Consider the following 27,240-nt stretch of genomic DNA (forward strand, 5'->3'; position numbering starts at 1 on the left):
TTGTAAATGTCATAAGAGCCTCGGTGTCACCACATGCAGTCATCTCCGAGGTTGTTTCTCATAATAACCCCAATACAAAAGTAATCCAATAGCACTGCAACCCACGCCTGGAAAATCCAACCTGGGTGATTAGAATTGACAGGAGCGTTTGCTGAAACAGAACCGTCTGTTTCACAGGAACCGAACGGAGAAGCGACACAGAAGTCCCAGATCTCTGATTCCATTGGTGTTCGATTTCCAACGTTGTCTTCTCGCACCTGATTTACAGTTTTCCTTTCATACGGTTTACAACCAGCCCCCCCGTAGGCACCATACCGTCCATCATCCAGGCTTTATGGGCTGGCATTGGAAGGGTCACTTCACCTAAATGGGTGAGACTTCTGCTGCCTTCCCAATGCCATACAGGCAAATATGTGGAAGTGAATGTGATTTTGTCTGTAATGCTTAAAGGAATAATGAGAATATTTATCAATTCATTAGAAGATATTTTTAAATTACAAATGCAACATCTTTCCAGAAACCAGATCCCTGTTGGCCATATTCCAGAGTCTTCTTCAGTGGATGGAACTTCATGTGTCCTCACAGACGAATGGTCTACAGCTAATGGTCTACAGCTAATGGTCTACAGCTATGGTCTACAGCTAATGGTCTACAGCTATGGTCTACAGCTAATGGTCTACAGCTAGTAGTCTACAGCTATGGTCTACAGCTAATGGTCTACAGCTATGGTCTACAGCTAATGGTCTACAGCTAGTGGTCTACAGCTATAGTCTACAGCTAATGGTCTACAGCTATGGTCTACAGCTAATGGTCTACAGCTATGGTCTACAGCTAATGGTCTACAGCTAGTAGTCTACAGCTATGGTCTACAGCTAATGGTCTACAGCTATGGTCTACAGCTAATGGTCTACAGCTAATGGTCTACAGCTAGTGGTCTACAGCTATAGTCTACAGCTAATGGTCTACAGCTAGTGGTCTACAGCTAATGGTCTACAGCCAGTGATCTCACTTTCACATGAAGTTCCATTCGCCAAAGAACACAGTGGGCTTTGATCAAAGGCCTTAGGAAAAGCTAGTAAGTGAACTTTGAGTTTATAAAATGTTATCAAAGGTCAGGAAAGCTCAGAAAGACTCTCTGGGAACATCACTTCTGGGAAGTGATGTTTCTCTTAAAGGAATAATTTGACAGCAAAGAGCCAGGCTAGCTGTTTCCATTCTTTATGCTAAGCTATACTAGCTTCATTGTCAGACATGAGAGTCGTATCAGTCTTTCTGGAACTCTCAGCAAGAAAGCAAATAAAAGCAGTCACCAGAATTAAAATTATTCCTCTTCAATTTGAATTCCTCTTTTAATAATTCAAAACTATTCCACTAGGGCCAACTCGTAAAATGTGTATGTCTCTATGTTTATATGTGCATATGTTTCTGGGCATGTATATTTAATTGTGCCAGGTGTAACTGTGCTGCCGTTACACCGCACAATGCAGCGTAGCGATGAACAACAACACCGAGAGACTAAGGAGAAATGACAGAGGAGCGAGGAGAGGAGGAGGCAAAGGAGGAGTGCTCATTAAAAAGTTGCATGCCTGCTGTAACGGAGAGAGATGGAGGGAGAGCCAGAGGAGACGGGTCAACCACCAGAGACGGCGCTAACGAAAGACAGAGGCGAAAACGAAGAGCCAGGTAGCAGAGATCGCAGAGCGGAGAAAGTTTGCAGTGGAAATGGAGGAATAAAGTGAGGAGAAGAGGAAGAACACAGGGGGGATTAAATGGACAGCTCATGAGAGAGGTGGAAGGACTGGAGAAGACAGAGGGATTCCCCGATGGCATCTCATCTCACTCTCTTTCTTGCTCTCCTTCTCTGTATTTCCCTCCTTTTTTCTTCCAATAAATCATTCTGACTTCCCCTTAACCAACTCATTCCCAGCAGGCGGCAAGAAAACTGTAACAATCTTTCTCCTATCTGCAACCTCTCTCTTTTCCTCCCTCCCTCCTCCTGTCTTTTGCCTGTATGGCCTGTTTTTCTCTCTCTCGCTCTCTCTCTCTCTCTCTCTCTCTCTCTCACACACACACACACACACACACACACACACACACACACACACACACACACACTTTAGATACACAGTTTATGGCAGTGGAGGTGACCGAGGGGGGCAAATTACGGAACATTTCGCCATGTCTCTGCATGACAGAGCTACAGGAATATATAACACGAGCCGCATCACACTTGCACGAAAATAACTCAAATTATATTACAACTTAATTGCTTCAATAAATTATTGACATGGAATTTAATTTGTGGGATAATTTGCGAAATAAAACAGCAAGTCACTTCTTCAACACTTGGATAAAAGTCACGATAACATCCCCTGTGAACCCAAAAGTGTGACACGCAGCTATAGCTTGTGTATTCTCCTCATGGTGGATGGCGTGAGAGGGCATGCGCGTGTGCGCGCGCGTGAGCACGCGTGTTAACGCGCTGCAGCTGGAAGAGCATTTGACATGATGATAGCGCTTATGAGACTGACTTACAGTGTCTGGGGGATCCAAAACGAGGAGGGGTGGTGGAGAATATATGTGCGTGCAAGAGTTTATGTTTTTCAGCCTTTGTCATAAAAGTGTGCGTGTGCGCGCGTGTGTGTGTGTGCGTGTGGCTGGGGAGGAGGAAGGGGTGTTTGGTTGAAATATAGGCTGCAGATGGTGGCTGCAGACGCATCTGGCAGGGGGGCGGATTCAAAGCTGACTACTTTTACACCGGGAGTGGAGGTCGAATAGTTGAGGGAAAAAAAGAAAACTTCCAGTCGCAGTGATGCCTGATGTGCTGCGACTCGGCCACAATATTGAAGGAATGCGCTTTTGTGGCTCGCAGGGGGGTGGAGTTAGAAAGTGAACGAGAGCTGCCTACCAAGCACAGAGAGGGGAAGGAGGAGAGAGGGAGAGAGAGAGAGACAGAGGGAGAGAGAGAGACGGGTGGGCAGGCTGCTCGCTGTAAACGATGGTTGTCGGATAGAGTCTTGAAGAGCTAATGAAACTGGCTGCTTGAATTGTTTGCAGCGGTTATAGAGCTCAGTTGTGCTCTGCATCTCTCGGATCCCAGGAAGGAAAAACTGCAGCAGCACGCAGATAAAGAACAGTTTTTTTTTTAAAGAAGAGGACTTCTTCGTTTTTTTTTTTTCTCCCACTCTCAGTTTTTCCTCCAGTCAGCCTTTTTCACGTCAGCAGCAACTCTTTCCCTGCGGACGGGGACCGTTTCATGCCCGGAGGAAGAGCGACCTCCCGCTTGGATCCAGTGCTGGCCCCACACACTCCTCTGGCTGGCTCAGAAGTAGCAGTTCCCGGTGAGCAGAGAGGACCAGGAGCCAGTCCGTCATTACGGGGACCCGCTCAAAAGGACTTCCACAAACCCCCTTGTTTGAAGCCCCAGGATTTGTTGGAGAGAGAGGGAGGGGTGTGGGGGGATTATTTGTGTGTGTGGGGGGGGGGGGGGGGCTTTAGTCACATCTCACCACAATAGACTTTTACAACACTTATTAACCAGAGCGAGTCTGATAGCCAAAGATAGTCTTTGTATCCGTTTGTCTGCATGCATGAAGCTTTTGTTTCCCCCCTCCCTCTCCCGTCTGTTAGGCTTTTGCTGGGATGTTTGAGTCGCGTTGTTTGGTGGGGTGAAGGGACCGAGAGAGTGGCCGGAGAGACCGAGGGGACGGAGGCCGAGAGAGGAGCCGGGAGCATGGCCCTGGTAGTGCTGTCTCTCTGGGTGCTAACGAGTCTCACCTCGGCGGACGTGGTCCAGGTGTCAGCCAACAGGCACTCCGTTTACTGGAACAGCTCCAACATACAGTAAGACCCCTAATTCCTCTCTCTCTGTGTGTGTGTGTGTGTGTGTTATTTTGATCTCTTTATTCTTAAAAGGAAGGACCATGTCCTGATGTGCTCTCTCCGGGCTGTCAGGTCCACGACATCACACATTCAGTCATCAGTGGTTTGCTGCTGTTTTAGGCTTTTTGCTTGATTGAGTCCTTCTAACGCGTTTATAAAGGATGTTTAACTGCTGGTTTCCTCATCTGTATTTATCTTTTTTTTTTAAGAGGAAGAAATGATATAGGTCCACAAATAAAGCTATTTAAATAGGCTTCTCACGTTTCTCTGTCAGGTGAAGCTATTGTTGAGCCTCAAACTGCCCAGTCAGACCCCTGCTGTGAAGTCAAGGTGGCTCCAAACCATATTTTCAACCCCTTTATTTGCACAACTATAGTTGGACATATCCTGTCCAGCATCAATCTGTGCATATTGTTATTTCTTCAAGTACTCAAGTACAAGTCCCTTTTTTTTCCTTCTCCTCTCCTCTACCTTCAGCTATGCCTGTCCGGGACGTAGAAAAAAAGGGACAACGAATGATTCTCTGTCTTCTCCTCTATCTGGTTCAATTAGGAGCACTTCTTCATCCTGACCCCATTGTGTTGTAGCAGTGTCACTATTCAATCTCTCCTTCTCGCTCACTCTCCAACTTGCTCTCTCCTTCTATCCCTCTCTAACCCCCTTCTTGTTTACACTCAGTCCGCTGGCCTTTTTTTTTATCCTCCTAATCCCTCGCTCCTCGGCCCTATCTCGATTCAAGTGAAAATGCTCCTTTAACATTTTTTATTTTTTTTTTTAAAGAAGACTGCCTTTTTAATACTGTCCTCATGAGTCCATGGCTCTGCTGCTGGATCCTTAATAATGTAGCGTCAGTCTGCTGCAACACACTGTAGGCTTATCTCTCTTCCCACAATTTAGTTAAATCTTGTGCGTTTATGTTGGATTAGCTGCGTTTCCACATGTACCAATCTGTACATCCATGTTTCTTCTCTTCTGTCCCAAAATGAGCACATCAAATGTTGTTAATTTGCAACTGAATGCCGGATTTGACGTGACATATTAGTCAATTTTCAACATATCCTTTTAATTAGCAATTTAGCAAACTGTGTGAGCTAATGTATTATGATTTTTTTTTTTATCTAACAAAAATAATGCAACAATTAACCTAGATTTTAGGTGCACAAGAGTGCATGTCACAAACTAACACACACCTTCCTTTGGCTATCCCATTTTGCAGTGAATCCTGTCTGTAGGATATAGTTTGGCTATTAGGCGGCCATTAAAACAGTTTGTGGTATTTACCTCTTCAATTTACTAGGCCCCTAAATGAGCAGTCACATATATACTGATTTACATTTTACGACTAGATTTATTAAAGTCGTAAACAAAATGAAAACTCACTGGTGTTTTTGCAGTAGGATCAATGATTATGTCCGCTGATAATAACTAAGCCAATGATTTTACTTTACAGCGTGAAATAAAACGTGAATTTATGCATCACAACATAATTACTATACATGAAATACTGTGTAGAGCAATAAGAGCGGAAAACACAAGGTTATTGGTTGCGGTGGAATACTGTAAACATTATTAGTTTTCCTGAATGTGAGAACATTATTTTCCTGTACATTTTAGATAAACTAATATGGCGCGAATGCATTCTCATTGATATTTATTTCTCAATGTGGAGAGTGCTCATTTGCAATGTCTATACTTTCTCAGTTACAATTTTATAATACATGCTAATGAAATTCCACCTTCGGTTTTCATATTGGAGACAAGTTGATTTAGATCAAACGTGGAAAAGAAACGCTCAAAGTCATAAAGGGAAGAGGTGAACCCGGGACCTCGCTACAATCAGCTCGACGTAACATGAGCAGCACTGACCTTGGTAGAATGTATACTAATTAATTAATTTGTCAGCTGCTTTCTGCTGTACACTCAGAATCAATGAGTAAAAAAAAAAAAAGGTTGCAGTGGATTCTTCAGCGGGAGAACTAAAGCGGTCTAGAGAATCCTCACCTTTAACCTGACGGTCCAGGACCTGAGTACTGCAGAGCCCCGCAGCCTCTCCACATGCTCACTGCCTGTACGCTTCTCATCCAGGCGGCAGAATACTCTAAAGCCCCTGCAGTGTGAGTCCTAGTGTGTGTGTCTTTTATAAAAGACTGTGGTTAATTAAAGAACACTGCATCTCAGTGGACCTGGCTCATCCTTGATCTCCCCATCTCTCTCTCTCTCTCTCTTCCTCGGTGCACACAAACACAATGACAATGTATGAGCAGTGAGTGGGGATAACTTTTTTAATTCAGGCTACTTATTGAATTAGGAGACAAAGGGACCATGGACAGTGACACGTGAAGGGCAGATCAACTGCAGGATAACCTGTCTAATCCATTCTTTTACATACTTCCCAGCTATTTTGTCCATGGCACAGACCCGTTTATTTTAATCTCTGCACTGAACAGCACAACATCTCACATTTGTTGGGTTGGCTGGCGTGTCTCTCGCCGCTGGCAATGGGGCCTCTCTGGAGTTTCTCTAACTCACAGTGCGATGTGGAGGTTTAGAAGGCCAATAATAAGCTGTAGTATAGCTGTCAGTTTGAATGGTAAACACATTGTAAAGCCTCAGGACCTTGCAGTTTCTAAGCAGCTTCTGACCCCGAGCCACTCATCAACCACAAGAGACAGGCTGAGACTGTTACCAAGGATTAACCGTTTACACACACACACACACACACACACACACACACACACACACACAGGAGCATGCACGCTTATACCTGAACAATTACACACAGCTGTGTACTTTTTTAACTTTGCGAAGATGGATCATTTCCTGCATTCACATCTTGCACAATGGCTGTTGCCACTGCTATCAGTCACTTGTCACTGATATCCCTGGGCTTCAACGCGTGTATAAGGGTTTGTGTGTGTGTGTGTGTGTGTGTGTGTGTCTGTGTGAGAGAGAACTTAAGCACGTGTGTGTTGGCGCTGTTACAGATGTCTCTGTTCATTGATGGGTGACCGAAACAAAAACAAATCCATCAGTCCGTTAAATCACACATTATCTTCCACCACCTGGCAATTAACCACCACTGTGTGCGTGTGCACACGAGTGTGTGTGCTAGCGTATTCATGTGTATGTGTTTAATCTAATAACGCAGCAGTTAACTGATTTGCATAATGGATATCTGGTGATATCTCTTAATTTATCAGTTGTATATTTTTGAAAGCGATTAGGGTTTGCGAATAAACAAACGCATAAGCACTTTTAGACAGTGGCGTGCGTGTGTGTATCAATGACACTGTCACCTCAATGCATGACCCTATCGTAAGCAGAACAATCACCTCGTATACGTGTACGTGCATGTGTGCGTGTCTACGACAGGTTGGAACTTATTTTACATCCATCCAGAGACACGTCATGCAGAGAAGGAGATAAATAATGCAAGAATATGAGAAGGGACAGACAGCAAAATAGAAAAGTATGATAGTGCAGGGGATCCACATGGGGGGGGGGGGGGGGGGGGGGGGGGGAGAGAGAGAGAAAAAACCCTCGATAGCAACACAAAACTGTTTCCTAGCTCCATTTAGGACAACAACATTTACATTTATGAATATATTCACAAATCAGTGTTACTCGCTCACTATTACAAGATGCACTCCTTGCGTGTGTGTGTGTGTACAAAACATCCATCATAGGCGTTTGCACCGTCTCTACGCACGTCAGCTACCACTGTGTTATGTGTTTGTTCACCTGCACACACAAAAATAAAACTTGCCACACAGGCTCAGTGATCATGGTAACCGTTATGTAGCCACAGTGATCAGCTGTTCATTAGCAACAAATAATAAGGCCACATAGTGTACAGGTGAATGCATTCGGGTTTGCGTCGTGACGTGTGTGTGTGTGTGTGTGTGAATGTGTGTGTGTGTGTGTGGCGTGCAGACGCTCGCATAGAGACGTCATTCATTAAAAGCAATAGGGAACACCTGTGTGATGGATGACTATTGTTGGCATAATAAGATCCAGCCCCCCCGTAGGAGTAAATACATTTTTCTGATTGGACAGGTATTGTCTGGTAGGTGAGCCGAGCATTAAGGGACATGAACAAGAGAGGAGGAAGATAAATCCATTGTTTTCTGTCCATCTTTTATTTCCTCTTTTGGGATGAGCTAGATTTCAGGTATTGGCCCCCACCTGTGTTCTTCTCTCTTCCTCCAATTGCCTGATTGGAAAGCACTCTTGGGGTGATGGTATTTTGGGAGCTATGTGATTTAATGTGAATCCTGTGAGACTCTTTCTCTTTCAAATTAACTTGGACTACATCTTTCCAATGCTCCAACATCTGCTGCCTTTCTTTGTTGCCTGGTTTCCCTTCACCTTGCCTCACCCACATTGTATTTCCTTCTTGCCATTTCCTCCTCTCCTCTCACACACTTTGAGATTTGGTCCAAAGCCACTTCAAACCCACCTCCTTGCAGATCCTTTACATTCCCACACACATAAAACACTCACATTGATCTTGAGAAAAAGACAAGCCTGAAATATCAAGCCCAGTCCGTTTTTCCACATCTCTTGATAGGCTCTTTCATTTCCTCAAACGCTGTCCCGCTTACATGATCGACTAATCGGAAGCATTGCCGTGAACATTGAGTATTGATGTCCGGCGTTGCCACTTGCTCCATCTTGGATCAAACACAAACTGGTCACTGTAATGGTTTGGATTCAAAGGAAGACGGTTTTAGGGACATAATTCTGCTCAGACTAACCTTATACGAAGTGGAGCACGCCAAGGGGAATGCCTGGCCCAGGATTTGTCTTGATTTAAGTGACTGCTGATTCCATGCTGGTGGCGCAGTGGTTTGCACAGATGCTTTTGCAGGCTGCATTTCTGAAGACTTTCAGAGTCATTGCTAGAAACACACTGAACTAAAACCCTTCTGCCTTCAGTGTATAGTTAAGGGTTTTTTGTTCATGTCATTTCCAACACGAACACAAGGAAAGGATGTCATCAATTCCACCGGAATCTTAAAGGTGAAGTAATGGATGATTTGTGATGTAACACATTCACAGCAATCAGTCAGAGGAGTGTGGGTAAAGTAAGGGAATGCAGGGAAATAACATAGAATGCAGGAAATAGCAGAACTGCTTGTGTTTCCAGTGAGTTGAGAACTTTTATTTTTGGTAGTCAACCTCGAGGCAGGTGGAGGTGTAGCGTGGTGGGCTGTGGTGAATTCACGAGCTAAGAACTGCACATGAATGCTGTGTTCTGGCAGAGATCTCAGTCCTTGCTCAGTCTTTTTTTTTCTGGACTAATGACAGACAAATTATAATACACAATTTACCAAAGCATGACTTTTTTTCTGTTTGTCAGAACTCCTTTTTTAAATGTGAATTTACATTGGTTAAAATAATATGATGTCTCACGCTGCTGCTGCCGGCTGGCATGTTTTTATGGTCTGTCTGTCATTTGACTAATACATCAAGAATAATGCATGCAGAACCAATATATGTCGATAACGTGATATGGATTACTTGGGATGTGTCCTTATCAATGCTTGGACCAGTGATTTATGTGACTCATCATAACACTGACAAATCATAAAAAGCCACATATGTATGCAATTGTGAGGAGATTGGAGCTTTGAGGTTCAACAGTGCATTGACCGTTGTAATGTCCCATCTAATTGCAGAATGTCTTTGTTTTCCATAAAGCATGAATGGCATGTTTGGATGGAGCATCGCTTTTACGGACACAAGCTAAATGATTGAATAGAGCCAGTATCTTTTAGCATTGAGAATGATGTTTGTTGCTTAAAATTAAATTTTCTGTATTTTATATTTCCACATTTGCAGAAATGGGCATGCTTATCATATCATTTGCCAACTGCTGGGAACCCCAAACAGCAGCTCTGCAGCTCAACTAAATCCTGGAGCAGACAGGAGGACTTTTCTCAGTTCAGAACAGCGGATAAAATGGCTTTCTCACAATGCCTAAAACAACGGCCACATATGCGTCACTCTTTTCTTTCTCAGACCTTTGTGCCAGTTAGGACCGGCCTCCTAATCAGAAATGGTTGATGGATATGCTTCCACGTTTGGTTCTTGTGTGGAGTTCCCTTTGTGTGTTGGTTTCCTTATCGCAGCTTCAGTGTTCACCTGCTTTCAACAACACGCCATCAGTTAGATTGGACAGTCTAAATTACCCAAAGGTGCGTCTGAGACTGTGAGTGATGGCTGTCCTTAATGGCTGTTAAGGTCACTGCTCTCTCAGAAGTGCTGTTGGGCCAGTCTAAAAATGGGGTGAGCTTCATTGTGGCCCAGATTCTGCAGCCGCGGCTTACTCGCCTCCATGTTGGCAACAGCAGAGGGGCTGAAAAAGAGGATTGTAACCGAAATTGGGATTAACATTGGAACGACTGGCAAGTGGCTAAAGAACAGGAATCAGTCGCAACACAATATTGGCTCCTCCTCCACTGATGATTTCCAGATGTCTGATGGTCTGCGTTCACAGTTCTGCATGACCTGGGACGGAGTCTGTGTTTAGTGTAAAGTAATAGAAAGGAAATGTAGCGCTCACAAATTACATTGGATGACCGCAAGGTGATTAAACTCAGGACAATTATTTGAACAGGGAATTCTCAAAAATCACATTGCAATAACAAGAGGAGTTGATTTAATTTAAAACGCTGCCGTTTAATGCTGGACGCGTTGCTTTCTCTTCTCTGACGGACCGGTTATTGAATCAGCGTCTTCCCTCGTTATTTGTAGATTCTGGGCGAAACGTGGGGCGAGACAAGAATGTATCTTTCCCATCCATGTGTTAAATTTGAACAAATTGTCCACAGAGAACAAATCCCACAGCGATAGGCTGGAGGCAATGCACGAAAAATCACTCGTACACACACTCAGACGCACAACCCTCGATGTTGTTGTTGATATTAGCATTATATTCTCTGAGCCGACGCCTAAGCTGCAGCAGTGTAATCAGGTGCTAATAACAAGGCTGTGATGTTTACAAGCTGTTTTAAAGCACTTCTCGTATCTGTGTGTGCGTGTATGTGTGTCTGTGTGTGTGTGTGTGTGTGTGTGTGTGTGTGTGTGTGTACATACTTTATCTGATGTCTACTCTATTCCTCGCCAGCACTCTTGGTGCTTTGGGGGGGGGGGGGGGGGGGTACTAATAATGTAGACTGTCAGCTCCTGCACACACACACACACACACACACACACACACAAACACGCACACACGCGCGCACACCAGATGCTCACATGGTGGGTTTGTGATGTGGCTAATGGCAGCAGCGTAGTGGCAGTCTGAGGCCATATGCTGAGCCTAATCACAACAGAGCAGAGTGGTCTAGCGTTAATAAACTCGAGCGACATGACAATTAGGAATCCTCCACGTAAAGACGATACCGCCGCATGGGAAAATGCAGCACCGGGGAATTAACTGTCGCAAGACAGGATAGAGGAGCAGCATGGAGGAGAGTCTGTTGTCGCCGCTCGCTGGGCAGAAAGGATGCTTATTGTTGAGCTTTGATTGCAAATGTTGTTCCCGGTTCATCAACCGTAAAACAACTTCGGCGGCGTAACCTGGATTGTAGCTTGTTTTTCAGAGGTTTTCACGGGAAACAATTACTGCGAGATATGAGAAAGTCCCTTTTGAGAAGGTTTGATTTCGCAGCCAGAGGGAGGAGAGAAAAAAAAGGCCAGGCACGTTCCTCACTTCCAGCGAACTGCAGAGGACACAGAATTATGCTTATTCCATCCACAGAGAGCGCGGCAGAGAGGGCGAGACGCTTTAATTGAGGTTTTATCCATTTAAGCTGTCACTAAGAGGCCAACTCTGAAACCTTTTAACCACTCTCCTCGCAGTAATGACACAAATCAGAGGAAATGTGTTTGTGTCTGAGCGTCGGTGCGAATGTGTGCGCGTGCGTCCCGTGCGGGCTGGTGTTTCGTGAAGCAGGAGGGTAATTATGCGGAAATTGGGCAGTGGTTAAGTGAATTATGACCTTGTTTCAGCAGAAGGCTTTAATCAGTCCCAGACAGGCCGGTGAGGGAGGCAGAAATGTTCACTGCACAAGCACTTTGCATCCTGATGGCAACGGCAACCAGTCAGTAAAACTGTCAACCAGGTCTGATGTGTCAGTGGAAACCAGCCAGACAACCAGTTACTCAAACAGCAACAGGCATATTCGAAAACCATCAGCAGAAATATTTATGTACGATCACGAAATAGAAGTTGAAATCCTCTAGTTATTGTTTTGGACTTGTGTTGTGTCTTTATTCGGGGTTGTGTGTGGGTCTGAGCAATACCTCAAAATCATCATATATTATATTTACTTTTAGTGTAATTGTATTGTAACACAAATATGATTAGGGCTGCATTTATTTACATTATTAATGAATCTACCAGAACTCAAGGAGAAATACTTCACAATGATGTAAAAAAGAGAAAAGCAGTGATAAAACTTAGCAGCCTGCGGTCCAATGTACGATTCCTCATGTGAGGTCTTGTTTGCTGTTGACAGCCTGATGAGGACAGGGCTCGCAAATCATTGGGTTCGGCATAAGAGAGGAGAAGTTACCTTTTTGTTTTGCTTTCTGCTTGTGCGTTTTTCAAGCACACACACACACGCAGGTCAAGCCTTCACCATCGAAACTGATTCATCTTGGAAGGAGCACAGTGAAGAGGAGCTAAGTCAAAAATATGCAGCCCGATTGTTACGTGGAAATGCAGCTCATGGACCGATTGCAGGTGGTACGGCCAGAATGTTGAAGCCCGTGCAGGAATCTGTGTGTGGGAGCAGTGTCTGAAACAAATAGTTGATACATATACAAATCAGTGTAAAGATAATTAATCGACACAGATTTTTAATCAAAAATCAATTCATCATGAACACATGCCGTGAAAACATGTTCCTCTTAATTATGTTGCAACACTTTTCCACCTTCAAGGTTGATGTGTTAGTGTGTGGATGGTTCCTGCATGAAGAGCTGTTGACGGTCAGCAGCGCAGCGTGTTGGGGTGTCTCCGTCTGCCTCTGGGTTCTGGTCTGGCTGTCTGATTCTGTCAGTGTTGGATCGATGGTGTCCTCCAGACACTGCACTCCTCTCCTGGATGTTTCAGCCTGTTCCTCTCTCTCTCTCTATCTCTCTCTCTCTCTCTCTCTCGCCGAGTATCTGCCGCTCTGCCTCACCGTCTATCCCGTTGGCTCGACTTCTCGACATCGCTTCTTCCTCTCCTACTCATTGTCCTCCTCTGCATCACCGTGCTTACTACACTCGAGCCTCACTTCAGATCAGACAAATGTATGTGTGTGTGTGTGCGTGTGTGTGTGTGTGTGTGCGTGTGTGTGCGTGTGTGTGTGTGTACTGAGAAATTCTTGCTGCTATGGGATTCCTGTTCTTGGCTTCAGATCTTGGCCAGTTTGTGTTGGTGTGCTCAATGCCAATAGAATGGTTTTCTATTTATTTAATTTTTTTAAGGAATCTGTGTGTGGGAGCAGTGTCTGAAACAAATAGTTGATACATATACAAATCAGTGTAAAGATAATTAATCGACACAGATTTTTAATCAAAAATCAATTCATCATGAACACATATTATGTATTAGTCCAAGCTTCTCTTACTTGACGACTCGCTGCAGCTCTGTGTTATTGTATGTCAAACAAGTTGAGATTCAGACTAAACAAGATTTTTTGAGGACATCATCATGGGAAGATCTTTTTCACCAAACAATTAATCAACCAACTGATTTTGAAAGAGATTAATAGATAAAGAAAATATGTTTTAGTGGAAGAATGTAATATTCATCAACTGACAACAGCAACTAGTTTGAAAACATGTACAATTCCAAACAGAGGCTTCTCCAATTTGTTAAAATGTGTTTTTTATATCCTACAGAATGAAATATCCTTGGATTTTGGATTTTTTTGACAAAGGAAATGTTTTAAGCGATCACCCTGCTCCAGCAAGCTAAGATGGGCACACGTGAATTATTGAGAATGAAAATAATTTTTGCAGCCCTAAAATGTCATTTTAAATCTCAATATCGATATCATCATGGGGAAAAATGTAGTTGAAAGAACCGAACCATGTTCCAGTCATCAGGTACTATTCAAGTCTAAACATGGTTAATGAAGGGAGTTAAAGGGATTGGGTGTGTTTGTTTGTAATAACAGTTGTAGTAATTACTACCTGCTGAAAATTCTATTGAGAAATCATCAGGAGATGAATTAACCAAACGAAGAAGTCTATTTTTGTCTGAATTAAATACTTTACAAATCCAGATACTTTATCAGTGTTCTGCATACAATCCAATACTTCCATCAAGCACTTCTAGTCATTGATTTGCAGCGTTGCCTGCAATGGCAATTGACATGTTCCTATTGACTCGCATATATTCATCCAACATTCACTAAAGTCTAGTGTGTAAGTGAGCTCCTCTGTTTATGTGTGTGTGTGTTGTGCGTGCATGATTCCATATACCCTTGTGTTTCATTTACACAGCTGTGTGTGTCCATGTGCGCACACTGAACAGAGTCAACGGTTGTCAATGGAGGGAGATGGAAAGAGGACGGCTGAGAGCTAGAGATGCTGGCCGTCCTCAGTGCTTAACACCCACGCTGTCTGTAGGCTCTGCTTTCCCTTCCTACGCTTGGAGGCGCGGGAATGTGCCGGCACTGCTGTAGTAAGGGCCGCATATGAATGAGTGTTTACCACCTCTCTCTCAGCCACCTTCTCTCTCTCCGGCTGGACCATCGTGTTTCTCATGAAAGCGCAAAGTCCAGGGCGGCTGCTGGAGGTGAATACGCACACTGTCTTTATTTCACCTGTGTTATAGGGATGGAGAAAGGAGGACTATGAAGGATGTGGGAGTTGCAGGGTTGTTGTAATGAATGTACTGCAGTTAAAAAGAATTCTGTGTCACTTCCCGGGAGAGAGAGAAAAAAAAGGTGGTGGAGGGGGAGAGGGAGATGTGGGAGGAGATGTGTTGTGTTGATGGAGCAGAGTTCTTCACAGCCAGGCAAACTCTCCTCCCATTCTAGTACATGCATATATATATATATATATATGTGTGTGTGTGTGTGTGTGTGTGTGGGAGAGGGGGTTGTTGCAGAAAGAAAGCGATATAAAAGGCATGTGAATGCCCCACAGCCTACAAGCATACCACCCACACACATTACCCACATGTATTAGTCCAATACATATGCATACTCTTCACTCTCTACCTATCTTTACATTTTTCCATCAGTTTTTCCCCGTCCATACACACACACACACACACACAGACATGTGTGCAGGGAAAAACTCGTTTCACAGGGACAATCTCTGTCATTACCTCCCACAGCTTCCTCAAGGGAGTACATTGTTACATTGAGTACATAAAGAGAGAATGCACACACACTCCATATATAGAATAACACACACCGTACCCTCCTATGTCTGCTAAAGCGTGATTGAATAAAACGCAGAATGATGACACCCATCCGCCCTCTCGCTGTGTGTGTGTGTGTGTGTGTGTGTTGTAAATTGTCGCTCACGCCACACAGTGTTTTACCCCCTTGAGGTGAATAGTAAATCCGAGCATATGTATTGCATCACGGGTTGCAATTTTCTTACAGTATCAGTTCAGATAATCAAAGGCTCCATGACACTCTCCTCGTAGAGCGGACAGCGCTGCAGAGATGGCAGCGGATAGACAGGGAGGCCAGTTCAACTCTGCACCAGCCATATCTGAGGGCCTCTGTTGTTGCTGGAGAGAAGAAGAAAAAAAGACAAGAGAGAGCACAAGAAAGACCAGACAGAGGAAAAAAAATAAATCATTGATGGAGGGCGAAGGGGAAGGAGGGAAGGGCACTGAAGAATAGAGAAAGGAGGGCCCTGCTGAACAGCACTGCCAAGACCGAGGTCAATTGTGATGAAAATGGCCGTTCACATGACCACAATGAGGACTGAGTGACAGCACTAAAGCAGCATGGACGGGCTTATCCTGATCACTCAGGGCCTTGACTGGGGAAATCACAATGCCCTGGAGATCTGTCCTTTTTGGGCTTGGAGGATCACAGAGCGCCCACGGTCCCAAGCTTTGGCCCCGAACCGTGCCCGACATTACCATATCAATGCCGCCCCGGCTATTCCGCCAAGGAGCAGGGCGGCTAGCGATAGTGCCTCCCGGTTAGCATCGCCCTGTGTCTTCACGAGGCTATTCAGCGGGGAGTCAATGCTAACTCAGTGCTCGGTGTGAATGGGACGAAGTGTAAGCTCACTCCTGTAGCGTGAACCCATGGCTGGCGGTCCATTCAGACCGGCGTTTGTGTGTATTTGAGTCTCTCTGTGTCTCTTTCCTTCTTTATCGCTCTGCCCCACTTTATTTTTTCACATTTAACGTCTTCCCGTGTACATCTGTACCTCTGTATGCTTTCGGTGTGCATACAACGGTGTCAGTAGCACAGAGTATCCAACACTTTACAAATACCAAAGGTTCCCGGGGCCTCCTCCCTTTTGAATAATCATTTTGCCAATTTTAGCCTTCGTTGTTATGGCAAGTTTATCTCCAGTTGCTTGAAAACATTTAACATTTTAGTTTGTTTGAGGCAATTGGCTTTTTTAAATTAGATTAAAAACCAATCCTCAATCACCTGATGACCCAATTGGACAAACATTTACTGATACAAATCAAGTCATTTGCTTGGAAGCTCCTCAACAGCTATTAAATTGAGATTCTCTCTCTCCAGCACTTTGTGAATCATTTACTAAGTTTGTGTGTTAAGTGCTTCAGAAGTTCGTAGTTACTACTCGCTGGTTTCAAAAGTGATCTATTACATTGGGTTGTGAAACGTAAGTGATGTCAGTGAAGCCGTTAAAGACTCAAGTAAGTCAAGTTCTAGGAGACAGAAAGTCACGGTAGCGTCGCAGAACTTACAGAAATAACTGTTTAAGGAAGCCAAACACTAAATTACTTAACTGACTTTCTTTTTTTTATATGCCTACATGTTGAAATATATGCGGTTCAGAGTTAGCACAGTTTAGAATGAGTGGGATGAATCCGATTAACTAGTTAACTATCTTTTTTTATTTCTTATCATTTAAAATCTTCCCCAGTTTACATCCATATTTAACTGCATTGAAATCAAATGTCATGTCAGATATGTTACCTTTTATCTAAAGGAGTCATACTATTTTCAAGCTACTGTTCACCTTGTCAGCCTGTCATTTCACAGTGAAACCTGGCAGACATATTATGTCAATCTTTATTAACAAATAATCTCCATGGAGGAACTAGAATCCTGTTTTTATTAAAGTGATGTGACTTTGATCTTAGAGTAGCTGCTTCCTGCTGATCAGGATGATATTTATGAAAGCTACCAAACAGCTACATGGAGCTTTTTTTTATCATCAGTACTCGGGTATCACATCTCCTTTAGAGTCTCCACAGTACCTAAACAGCAGAGTACGGGGTGAGAACAGGTTACAACCTCTCCCTATATTATAGCCCATGACACTCACAGTAGATAGCCTTTGATATCATTACGATTCAATTATAGATATTATTCACTAAGAGTACAAGCCACAATGTATTGTTAACTTCATTATTGCACGATGTGGAGGAAATGGAGGACGGCTGGTTTTTAAATGATGCAGAAGGTATGAGATGAAGAGAGAGTGGAAGGAAGGAAGGATAAAATCGATGTCTAAAAGGATGAGACACTAAAAGGGCAATGAAGAGAGGAAGACAGGTGAGATATTGGCCTGTAGACTTCTTGCTTTGTCATTGGAAATCAGAGCCGTAGGGCAGGATGCTGTTTGATTTTGTTTTAATCTGTCAGTCAGCACACACACACACACACACACACACACACACACACACACACACACATACTTGCAGATCGCCTCCAGTCGGCCACTGAGTATCGGCAGAGAGCTGAGAGGTTATCATGCGTCGTCAGGTGCCAGACCGACTCTTGGAAGCAAGTTTGTCATTTGTAATTAGAGGGTACAGGAGAGCTGCTCTCCTATTCTCTGGCTGAAGGCTGTCTCTGGGTATCGACAGACAAGTGACGGGACACACACACAATCACAAACACACACGCACACACACAAACACGCACTGACACACATTTGATGGGCCAAGTTTGATTCCATTAAGTGGAGTTTGTCAGTTAGTCGGTGAAGTGTTGGGCTGAATGCTGATGGCCAGACAGCGAATCCCACAGAGCTAAACGGGATCTGAAGCAGCCTGTTCAGACACTCACAACACCGAGGGTGACTATGATTATTTTATGTCAGACACACACACATACACACACACGTACACGCACACTATCTGGTGTTGTATGGCTATGTGGTCACGGTCCATGCGGCTCTGAGTTGTGGTCACGGTTAAAAAGGCTTCCTTCTGGAGAGGAGGGGGGGGGAGTAGAGTCTTAAGACGGAGAAGGAGGTGGGGTGGGGGGGGGGAATAAGAGGAGCAGGAGATAATAGGAGAGGCCTAACAGTGGGGGTGGAGGGTTGGGATGGACCAAAGAGGGAGTGAAAAGGGGAAGATAGAGGCTGAAGGTGGGTTTTCCGAGTATGAAAGCCTGCGTGCCTCCATTCCTGTGCCATTGATGTATTCTAATGCTAAGTGTGTAAGACTGGGCCTCGACTGGTCTCTCTGGGAGCGACGAGCCTTTGATAGGCACAACCAAGCTCTGGGACAGATCCCTCGCATGCCATTCATATGCATATCTCTGTGTGTGTGTGTGTGTGTGTGTGTGCGCGTGCATGTACACTTTTTTTTTTGCCTTTTAAGTAACAGTTTTTAGCCATTTGCACTAGTGGTAGATCTAATTTCCATATCAATGTGAGAATGTTTTAGGTTTTTTAAACTAATCCTAAATTACCCCCTAGGACCATGCTAGTGGATGTTTTTATGATCTGCCATCGTAGGATTATGTGTGTGTGTGTTAATAAAACCTTGGTGGGAGCTTGAACATGCAGCGTTTCGTGTGTGGCCGCAGTGTAACGGAGCCCATCTGACGATGTAATTGGCCATCTGCAGAAACTAAAAGAGGACTACACCTCACAAGCCTGTTCAGGGTGTATGTGTGTGCGTGCATGCCTGTGTGCGCCTGTGTGTGTGTGTGTGTCTGGGTGCATGCCTGTGTATGCATGTGTGTGTGTGTGTGTGCGCAGCATGATGCATGTGTGCCTATATGTGTGTGTGTGTGAAGCGATGGCTGTTGTGCGGTTTTCTTTGTTTGTCGTGTGTTCCGGTCCCCAGCCGATTACAGCATGAAATTCCCCACACATTGTAGAGCAATGGGGAGTCTCACATGTGGACAGGCACACACAAACAAGCGCACGCACACAATAACACACCGGGGCGAGAAGTCAGAGAGTGCTGTTAATGACTGTCGGGGACAGAAAGGGAGTGGGACTGTGGCGGTGTCAAGGCTTTTGTGACAGATGCTGGTTGTAAAATGCCTTGCTCACAGGTTTATTGTTATGAAAAAAAAGAAGCGGTCAGAATCGACAGGATTGATGCCATTCCTTCTTTCCTTCTTTCTTTCTCTCACATGCACATTCACACACACACACACACACACACACACACACACACACACACACACACACACACACACACACACACACATACACACGCACACTCCCTGGGTCCTAATCCCTCTGTCAGCCCTGGAGAGTCCCTCCCATCAGTGGCCCTCCTTCCACTTGAGCACTTTGGTTGTGTCTCTCCCTCCCCTTCCTCCTCGGATTTGTTCTTCTCCTTCAACCTCTTCTCCTGCCTGTTCATCTTACTTCACCTCCTCTCACCCTGCATACTTCACGCACTGCTGTATATTTATGTGTGTGCGAGTGTGTAAGCGTATGTGTTTTTGGGAGAGATTGGGAGGGGGAAGAAGGGGTGGGGGGGGTGGCAGTGTCACATAGTGCTCATCTTTATACTTTCATTGCCTCTCTTTCTGCTCAACAATATGATGGATGTTTCAAAACAGAGCGGAGCCTGAATATCAGTGCCAGCCACTAATGTTGCTCTCACCCCGAGTGTGTGTGTGTGTGTGTGTGTGTGTGTGTGTGTGTGTGTGTGTGAGTGTGTGTGCGCGCGCTTAGAGGCATTGGAGGTTATTTGATCTCATTGTGTTGTTGGAGAGGAGGTTGCTCTCTTCCTTTACGACCGGTGCTGTAGGGAGATATTCAGCTTCACCTGCCTCACCTCAACAATCCATCAACCCTCGCTGAGCAGACGAACACACTCCACTCATCTTATTACTTCCTCTCACTTTCACAGAAACATTTGAGACTTTCTCCTGCTAGCTCGCGCTTACACGCGCCGCAAGTATCCACACATCCTCCGGCTCTCTCCACAGATTGTCCCATAAGCCGAGAGAAACGAGAAAACCTGTCGTTTCACAGACAGGTTTTCGTTTTTATGAACGTGTGTGTGTGTGTGTGTGTGTGTGTGTGTGTGCGGGTGCGTGTGTGCGGGTGCGTGTGTCATAATCCTGATCGTGTTTCTGCCAGTGATTATAAGCCAATGCAGTGTGAAAGCAATGCGGCTCCTTCGTTAAAATGCTAAGTGTGTAGTACGGGGAACGTGGGACGAGGACTCGGCTAATGACTGTTTCTGTACACTTCATCAGATTGCTTGCCCGCAATATTGCCTCATATCACTCTCTGGCACCATTGCTGCTTAATAGTGTGTGTGTGTTTGATAGTGTTTGTGTGCGTGCACATCAGATCAGAGTATATTGCTTTGTAGAGCCATTACAGTTTAATAGGCGTAGTGGAATGCACAGCGCGTTAATGCTCCGGCAACATGAAGTAATGACACAATAAAACAATTAAATATGGTGGAGGAGAATTACTTTTTGAACAAGCTGCACCTAGAAGCAATTTTGGACTGAGACGGAATAAACAGAAAGAACAGATCAGGCTTATTAAGCTCTACCTCTCTCTCTCACGCTCTCTTCATTTGCTTCCAAATCTTCGTCGGTATGACTTCATATCTGCTGATTCACCGACTGACGAACCAAAGAGAAATTCTCCTTGGAATTGGAGCGAGATGATTTCTAAGTGATTATATGCATCTGTACGTGAGTGTGTTGTAATGGGAGGTAATGCGTTGCTCGAGAACACATTGCAGATTATAAATTGCGGGATTTAACCATTTACAATCAGTCCGTCGATTATTTTCTTAGATTAGTTGTTTAGTCTATAAGAATTGGGAAAATTGTGGGAAAGTGGCCATGACCATTTCTCAGAGCCCAAAATGGCATCTTCAAATAGATATTTTTCTTTGTGTTTAATGTAAAGTCCGACACCTAATGATATTCGATTCACAGTGATATGAAGTAGTGGAAAGCTCATCTTTAGCTTGAGGCTGTAAATGTATGGCATTTTTGTTTCATAAATGATGAATTGATATGTACATGTAGACGGTTTTCTCTCAGTTTCTCGTCAGTTGACTAATTGATCAATTGACCAATCATTACAGGGCTATTAAGCCAATTCATTACTTATTTACAAATGCTGTCTTTCAGTGTGCTGACCAGCTCCCCCAGGTCGGCCTGGGTCTTCTTCGGGGTCTCTGGTTTCCATCTGAACTTCAAACCAGACAAATTCATAACGTACTGTAATTTGCTTTGAGTGGTAGTTTTGCTCCCTTCTGCATGTGGTAACAATAATAATCATTATTACTTTACTGTATTTCTATCTACTTGATGGGTTACAATCTATTTTTAATGAGTTTTACTTTGGAGAATGAGAAACTTTGCAATACAAATGGTTACTAATTTGGGTGAATAGCTGAGTTGGTTTGAAATCAAGTTTTTCTGCGTGTATCACATGGCGCACTGGTCTTTAGGCTGATGTACAAGTTACCAACAGGGCAGCAGTTAGCACAGCGCCTCTCTCACAGCCAGTCGTACCAAACTGTTTCCCTTTTGTGCATGTCTATGTGATTTAGAAAATGCTCTAGCACCCTAATGAGCCGCATTATTTCCAAGGTTAATTTAAATCACATCAGTGAGGTCTGGAGTTAATTTTAAAGAAGCGGTGAGACGTGTTCCCAAAGCGACATCGGACAAACTAACAAACAGAAGGAGACCAATTAAGGTCAGACCTCCAACCGTATTCAGTGTGGGCGACGGCCATATGTGTGTATCTGTGCTTAACGCTGGTTTGTTTATGTGTGTCGGTAAGTGTAGGAGTCGGCGTGACTGTAAATACTCTGACTCACCGACCAGACTGAGACACCAACAGGAAATTCTGAGGCCATTAAATTCTCCGTAGGGTTTTTTGTCTAAGAGTCTCCCTTCTTTATTTTCTTCCTCTTTCTTCTACTTCTTGTTTCCTCCGTCGTCTTCTTCCTTTGTCCTATCCCATACTGTCTTTATGTAATCGTCCATTGGGATCTGTTGAGAATTAGAGATCGAAAACCCATTTACAGAGGTTACTACGTAAAGTCAGACTATTTGTCTGCTGTGAAATCGAAACCTTACCCTCTATTGCTCTCACCCTTTCTCACTCTTTTTTCCCCCCCTACTCTCAAACTGTACCTCCCTCAACCTCTCTCTCTCTCTCTTTCGGAGGGGTCACAACTCCACAATGGAGCAGCGATGAGATGAGAGATAAGATGATTTGGACGAAATAAGGGAATTTGTTAAAGATAGGGTTGGACAGAGTGAGGGATAAAGAGGAGGCCGAGTGTTGAGGTGAACACACATTTGATGACGGATGAAGAGCCACATGAAGGCGTTTGTATTTGTTTTTGGGGCTCCACGCCGTGTGAATGATTTCCATCCTAAAACCAGAAGCTTTTAGATAATGGATGCATTTAAAAACAGCACATTTTGCCTTGAACTCGTTTAAGTGCCACATTTCAAACTCAATAAAATTGTTCATGTTACAAAATTTACATTTTTGAGATATTGCCGTTTCTAATTTCGGCACGGTCATGTTTTATTACGTTTTCTCAGTGTGACATATTTATTGAAAATGTTACAGCGGGGTCCAAAATCACGACCTATTTAATATACAGTGCAGTATCTCGACTGTCGGCGAGTGTGAAATATATGCACTAAATAGCGTCCAAAAATATTCACAAAATATAATAAAATGTAGCGTCCATGCGCCATCAATTCCACAATGCAATGCGTCACATTTTATGGATGGAAAAAAAAAACTGCGTCACAACACCCGTCGGTGATGATACAAAATTATGATTAGCCCAAATGTAATATCAAGGCTCACTATCACACAACCCATTGACGGATGTTTATAGAGAGTAATTTATGAATAAACAGGATAGTTATTTCAGACACAAACCAAGATGTAGTTTAAGTAAATCACCCTACGTGGACTCACAACTCCATTAACTCAAGTTAATGGTGTTTTATTCATCGCAATATAATTTGATTCATATCATCCAAGCCTACATGAGCCAGGCAGCATCGTGAAGCAGCCAACTGTCTGTTTCTTCTTAGTGTCTGATTTTGCAAGCAAGCTGAGGATGCAAATCGTGTGTGTTATTGACACGTTGTCAGATGATGCACAAAGGAATCCCCTTTCACACCTGCTTAATATTTCCTTGAAAACCAGACGATAGAGCGGAGCAACAATTTAGTGTTTGACAACTGAAAGAGAAGGATGAAGAAGAGATTTAGCTGTTTTTTTATTTTATTTTTTATTTTGTAATCAAATTGTCACAAGAACTGTGAGTATGAAATATATCTGCATACGTGTTGTCATGGCTTAAGTGAATGAGAGAGGAAAAGATGGGAGGCGATGGGTTGGAGGGGGGTGAGAGTGTGTTATTAAATGATGCATGGCGACCGAAGGTGGTGGTGGGGGGAGGGTTGAGGATTTCTGGTGAGAAATAGCGTGATGTGAGTGGGAGAAAAGAAGGGAGAGCACGGAATGATGGAAAACAGGATTAGATAGACAACACCGTGGGGAAATGGTTGAGAACTGTAGCGAAGAGAACTGAGTGGAGTGAGAGAGGGCCAGTGTAGAGAGGGAGAGAGGGATAGAGGGAGAGAGAGAGGGAGGGCCAGTGTAGAGAGGGAGAGAGAGAGGGCCAGTGTAGAGAGGGAGAGAGGGAGAGAGAGAGGGAGGGCCAGTGTAGAGAGGGAGAGAGGGAGAGAGAGGGAGGGCCAGTGTAGAGAGGGAGAGAGGGAGAGAGGGAGAGAGAGAGGGAGGGCCAGTGTAGAGAGGGAGAGAGGGAGAGAGAGAGGGAGGGCCAGTGTAGAGAGGGAGAGAGAGAGGGCCAGTGTAGAGAGGGAGAGAGGGAGAGAGAGAGGGAGGGCCAGTGTAGAGAGGGAGAGAGGGAGTGAGAGAGGGCCAGTGTAGAGAGGGAGAGAGGGAGAGAGAGAGAGAGAGAGGGCCAGTGTAGAGGGAGAGAGGGAGAGGGCCAGTGTAGAGAGGGAGAGAGGGAGAGAGGGAGAGAGAGAGGGCCAGTGTAGAGGGAGAGAGGGAGAGGGCCAGTGGAGAGAGGGAGAGGGAGTGAGAGAGGGTCAGTGGAGAGAGGGAAAGAGGGAAAGAGGGAAACGGGGAAAGAGACAGAGAGAGAGAGAGAGAGAGAGAGAGAGAGAGAGAGTTGGAAATCAAAGTGGTAAAGCTGGAGCTGGGCGAGGGAGGAGGGTGATGGAGATGTACTTGGGAAGGGGCGAGGCAATGAAGGGAGAGAAAAGGAGGCAGGCAGAACGTCAGTGCAGCTGTAACGGGGTCTGACACAGAGCTCCGACCTGAGCTAATAGCCTGTCTATTAATATCTGCTGCTAATGACTGCCACTCCCTGTCACAGAGTGGCAGAGAGCGTAATCCTTATTCATCAGTTTTTAACTTTTACTTCCTGAATAATGATCCAGATAAAGTCTTTAAATATGGAGGAGAACAGAGCGACCTGCTGCCGGCTTTTTAAATGACTTAGGTAGTAGCCTGGTCCCAGAGAGAAGACGGGTTTAATGCTGGGAGGTTGCTGGTTTGAGTCTCTAGACTTCTAGACTGGTGAAGGAGGAATATGGAGAAGGAGATAGTGGTTGAGTAACCAACGGGCGAAAACCCCACCACATTATAGAAATAATTTAACCATTTGAAGGTTGGGAATTTAGACCAGGAGATTGCCACGACTCTCATACCTGTCCCTTAAATATTAGCTAGCAGGTGTTAGCTTAGCATAAAGACAGGAAGCTGAGGGAGGCTAGCCGCCCTGTGTCTGAACACCGAGCAGCATCTCTAAAGCTCTTTAAAGAACACGTTAGAACTCATTTCTTTCATTTTCGGACATGTTCGCCCCTGTTTACAGTGATTGTGCTAGGCTAAGCAAAACTAGCTTCATAGTTAGCACATTTCCCAAAAATATTGAACTATTTCTTTTATTTAAAACTCAAGAAGCTGTTTTGATGGGGGCTCTTTGCATCAGGTTCAGCTGAACCAATAGAATATACTTCAAAGGCCGGTTTTAATAAATACATCCACGCATTAAAATGTTGAGTGAAGTTCAGCTGTTGGCCAGATGCCTGTGTTGTTTGGGCAGAGCCTTCTGCAGCCCTGCATTATGAAATAAATTAGGTTTTTTTCCACCTCGTGCTCTTCTCTCACATAGCAAACACTGTTTTTATAGCTCTCAACAAGGCACTTAAAGTGTTTACATTCTTTACACATATTTAATTTTTCATCCCTCCATTGTTGATTCTGTTTTAATACGCATAGTTAAAGACATTTTAAGTACTTCTAGCCATACCTCTCAGGCTCATTAATTCCCATTCAATTACAAACGGCACAGTAATCCCCAGAGACACCTAATTCAGTGAAGGTAATCAGTCAGTGTGAATGAGAAGCCAATAATAGTTTTTTTAAAGTGTTGCGTCCAGGCCTCTTCATAAAAACATACACATGTTGGAGAACCGTGAATAAACGCAACACTGCAAAAAACACTGTAAACGACACCTGAAGTTTGTGTTTCATTGTTAGTCCGATTTTGTCTCTTTCCTCTTTATAAAAAGATTGCAGACCTCAATTGATTTCTGGGTCACAGGCTGTAGGAAGGCAAGGATGCATAAATTGTGAATTAAGAAAAAACGGCATAATCTTGGTCTCTATAGATGTGTTAGTGTCTGCCTTCTGGAAAAGCATGACCTAATAGACAGAAAAAAAGTTTTAGCCTGTTATGAAAAAGTCCCAGTTTAATACTGACGCCTCTATATGACCTACATAAGTAAACGTGACTATCAGTGAGAACATCGTCTATTCTAATGTCGTTATTCTTAATGCTCGTCATTGCTGCCACTGGTTCGGATTCCATGCACAATTCAGTGAAATCTTGCTGTTTCACCTGAAAGTCCTTCAGCTCAGACTTCAGCAGGGCCAGGGATCGCAGACACACCTAGATGTGACTCCTCCTCTGGAGCTTCGCCTCACTGCCCACTGCCCACGCTGGAGGGAAGGGAGGTCCAGAAGAACCAGAACCAGGACTGAGCAAGGCCGAGTGTCTGACCTTGCTGCAGTAACAGCAGAGCTTTTCTAAAAGGGAAACGCGACTACTTTGGCCCACAGGTAGCAGCCAGAATTAACACAACATGAAAGAGTAACCTTGGAGTAACTTTAAAGCTATAGACAAACCACACAAAATGCTTCCGTCGGTTAGATCTAGATTTGACACAACAGGTTCTCTGTGCTGTTTTGTTTCAGAGTATTGAAGCTATTCCAATCGTGAGGAGAGAACATATGTTACAGTACACCCAACATTCAAAACCTTTACATGGTAGACGGGAGATGCCTGAGATCAACTTACCACCTGAGCTACAACCACCTACATTTCAAAAGCACTGGAAAGCGATCAAAAGTATTGTAAGAGACTGCAGAAAATGTTCTGAATGTTCCTTTAAACGTGTGCAGATCCCATAGAGCTGCTCGGTTACCAGCAGGAGAGTCTCACTGGAGAACATGTTGAGAATCAGACACTTTTACTCTCAACATCAGTGCACAGAAAGTTTGACGCAAAATGTGAAATTGCACATGCGCCAATGAAAGGTGTATTTACCTTCCACCATTACTGAAAATACACTGCTTGTCTTTCATTGCCTACTTTTTGTATTCTAGTTTATGCCTCCTTGCTTGCAACCGTTCCCCTTTTCCTTAGTTCCTCCCACTTACAAGTCCAGGAAGAGGTGTAAGGCTCAGTGCAACACACATTTGTTAAGTGGGATGTCGCTGATCAGCCAAGCGTCATTTTACTCCATTCTAATTAAAGACGGGATGCAGTTCTATGTCTCTCTCGTTGGGCTTCTCTGGAAAGCGTCACCTTCCAAGAACCAGTTGAAATGTCCTTGATGTGGGTCTTGATTGATTTTTTCAGCA

General features: G+C 44.2%; 1 protein-coding gene across 2 annotated transcripts in view; it reads left to right on the forward strand.

Moving 5' to 3' along the window:
* Positions 1–2,710: 2,710 nt before the first annotated feature.
* The window catches only part of efna3b (ephrin-A3b), a 52,022-nt gene continuing 27,492 nt past the window's right edge, over positions 2,711–27,240 (forward strand). The window contains exons 1-2 of one of the 2 annotated variants that reach the window (XM_034554221.1): positions 2,711–3,341; positions 3,631–3,843. In XM_034554221.1, the coding sequence (XP_034410112.1) occupies positions 3,734–3,843 (110 nt within the window). In that variant the 5' untranslated portion in view covers positions 2,711–3,341; positions 3,631–3,733. Of the gene's footprint in view, positions 3,342–3,514; positions 3,844–27,240 lie in introns of those variants that run through there. The other variant, XM_034554220.1, reaches the window with a different exon arrangement.

The sequence above is a fragment of the Cyclopterus lumpus genome, chromosome 16, assembly GCF_009769545.1.
Source record: "Cyclopterus lumpus isolate fCycLum1 chromosome 16, fCycLum1.pri, whole genome shotgun sequence".
Taxonomy (NCBI): domain Eukaryota; kingdom Metazoa; phylum Chordata; class Actinopteri; order Perciformes; family Cyclopteridae; genus Cyclopterus; species Cyclopterus lumpus.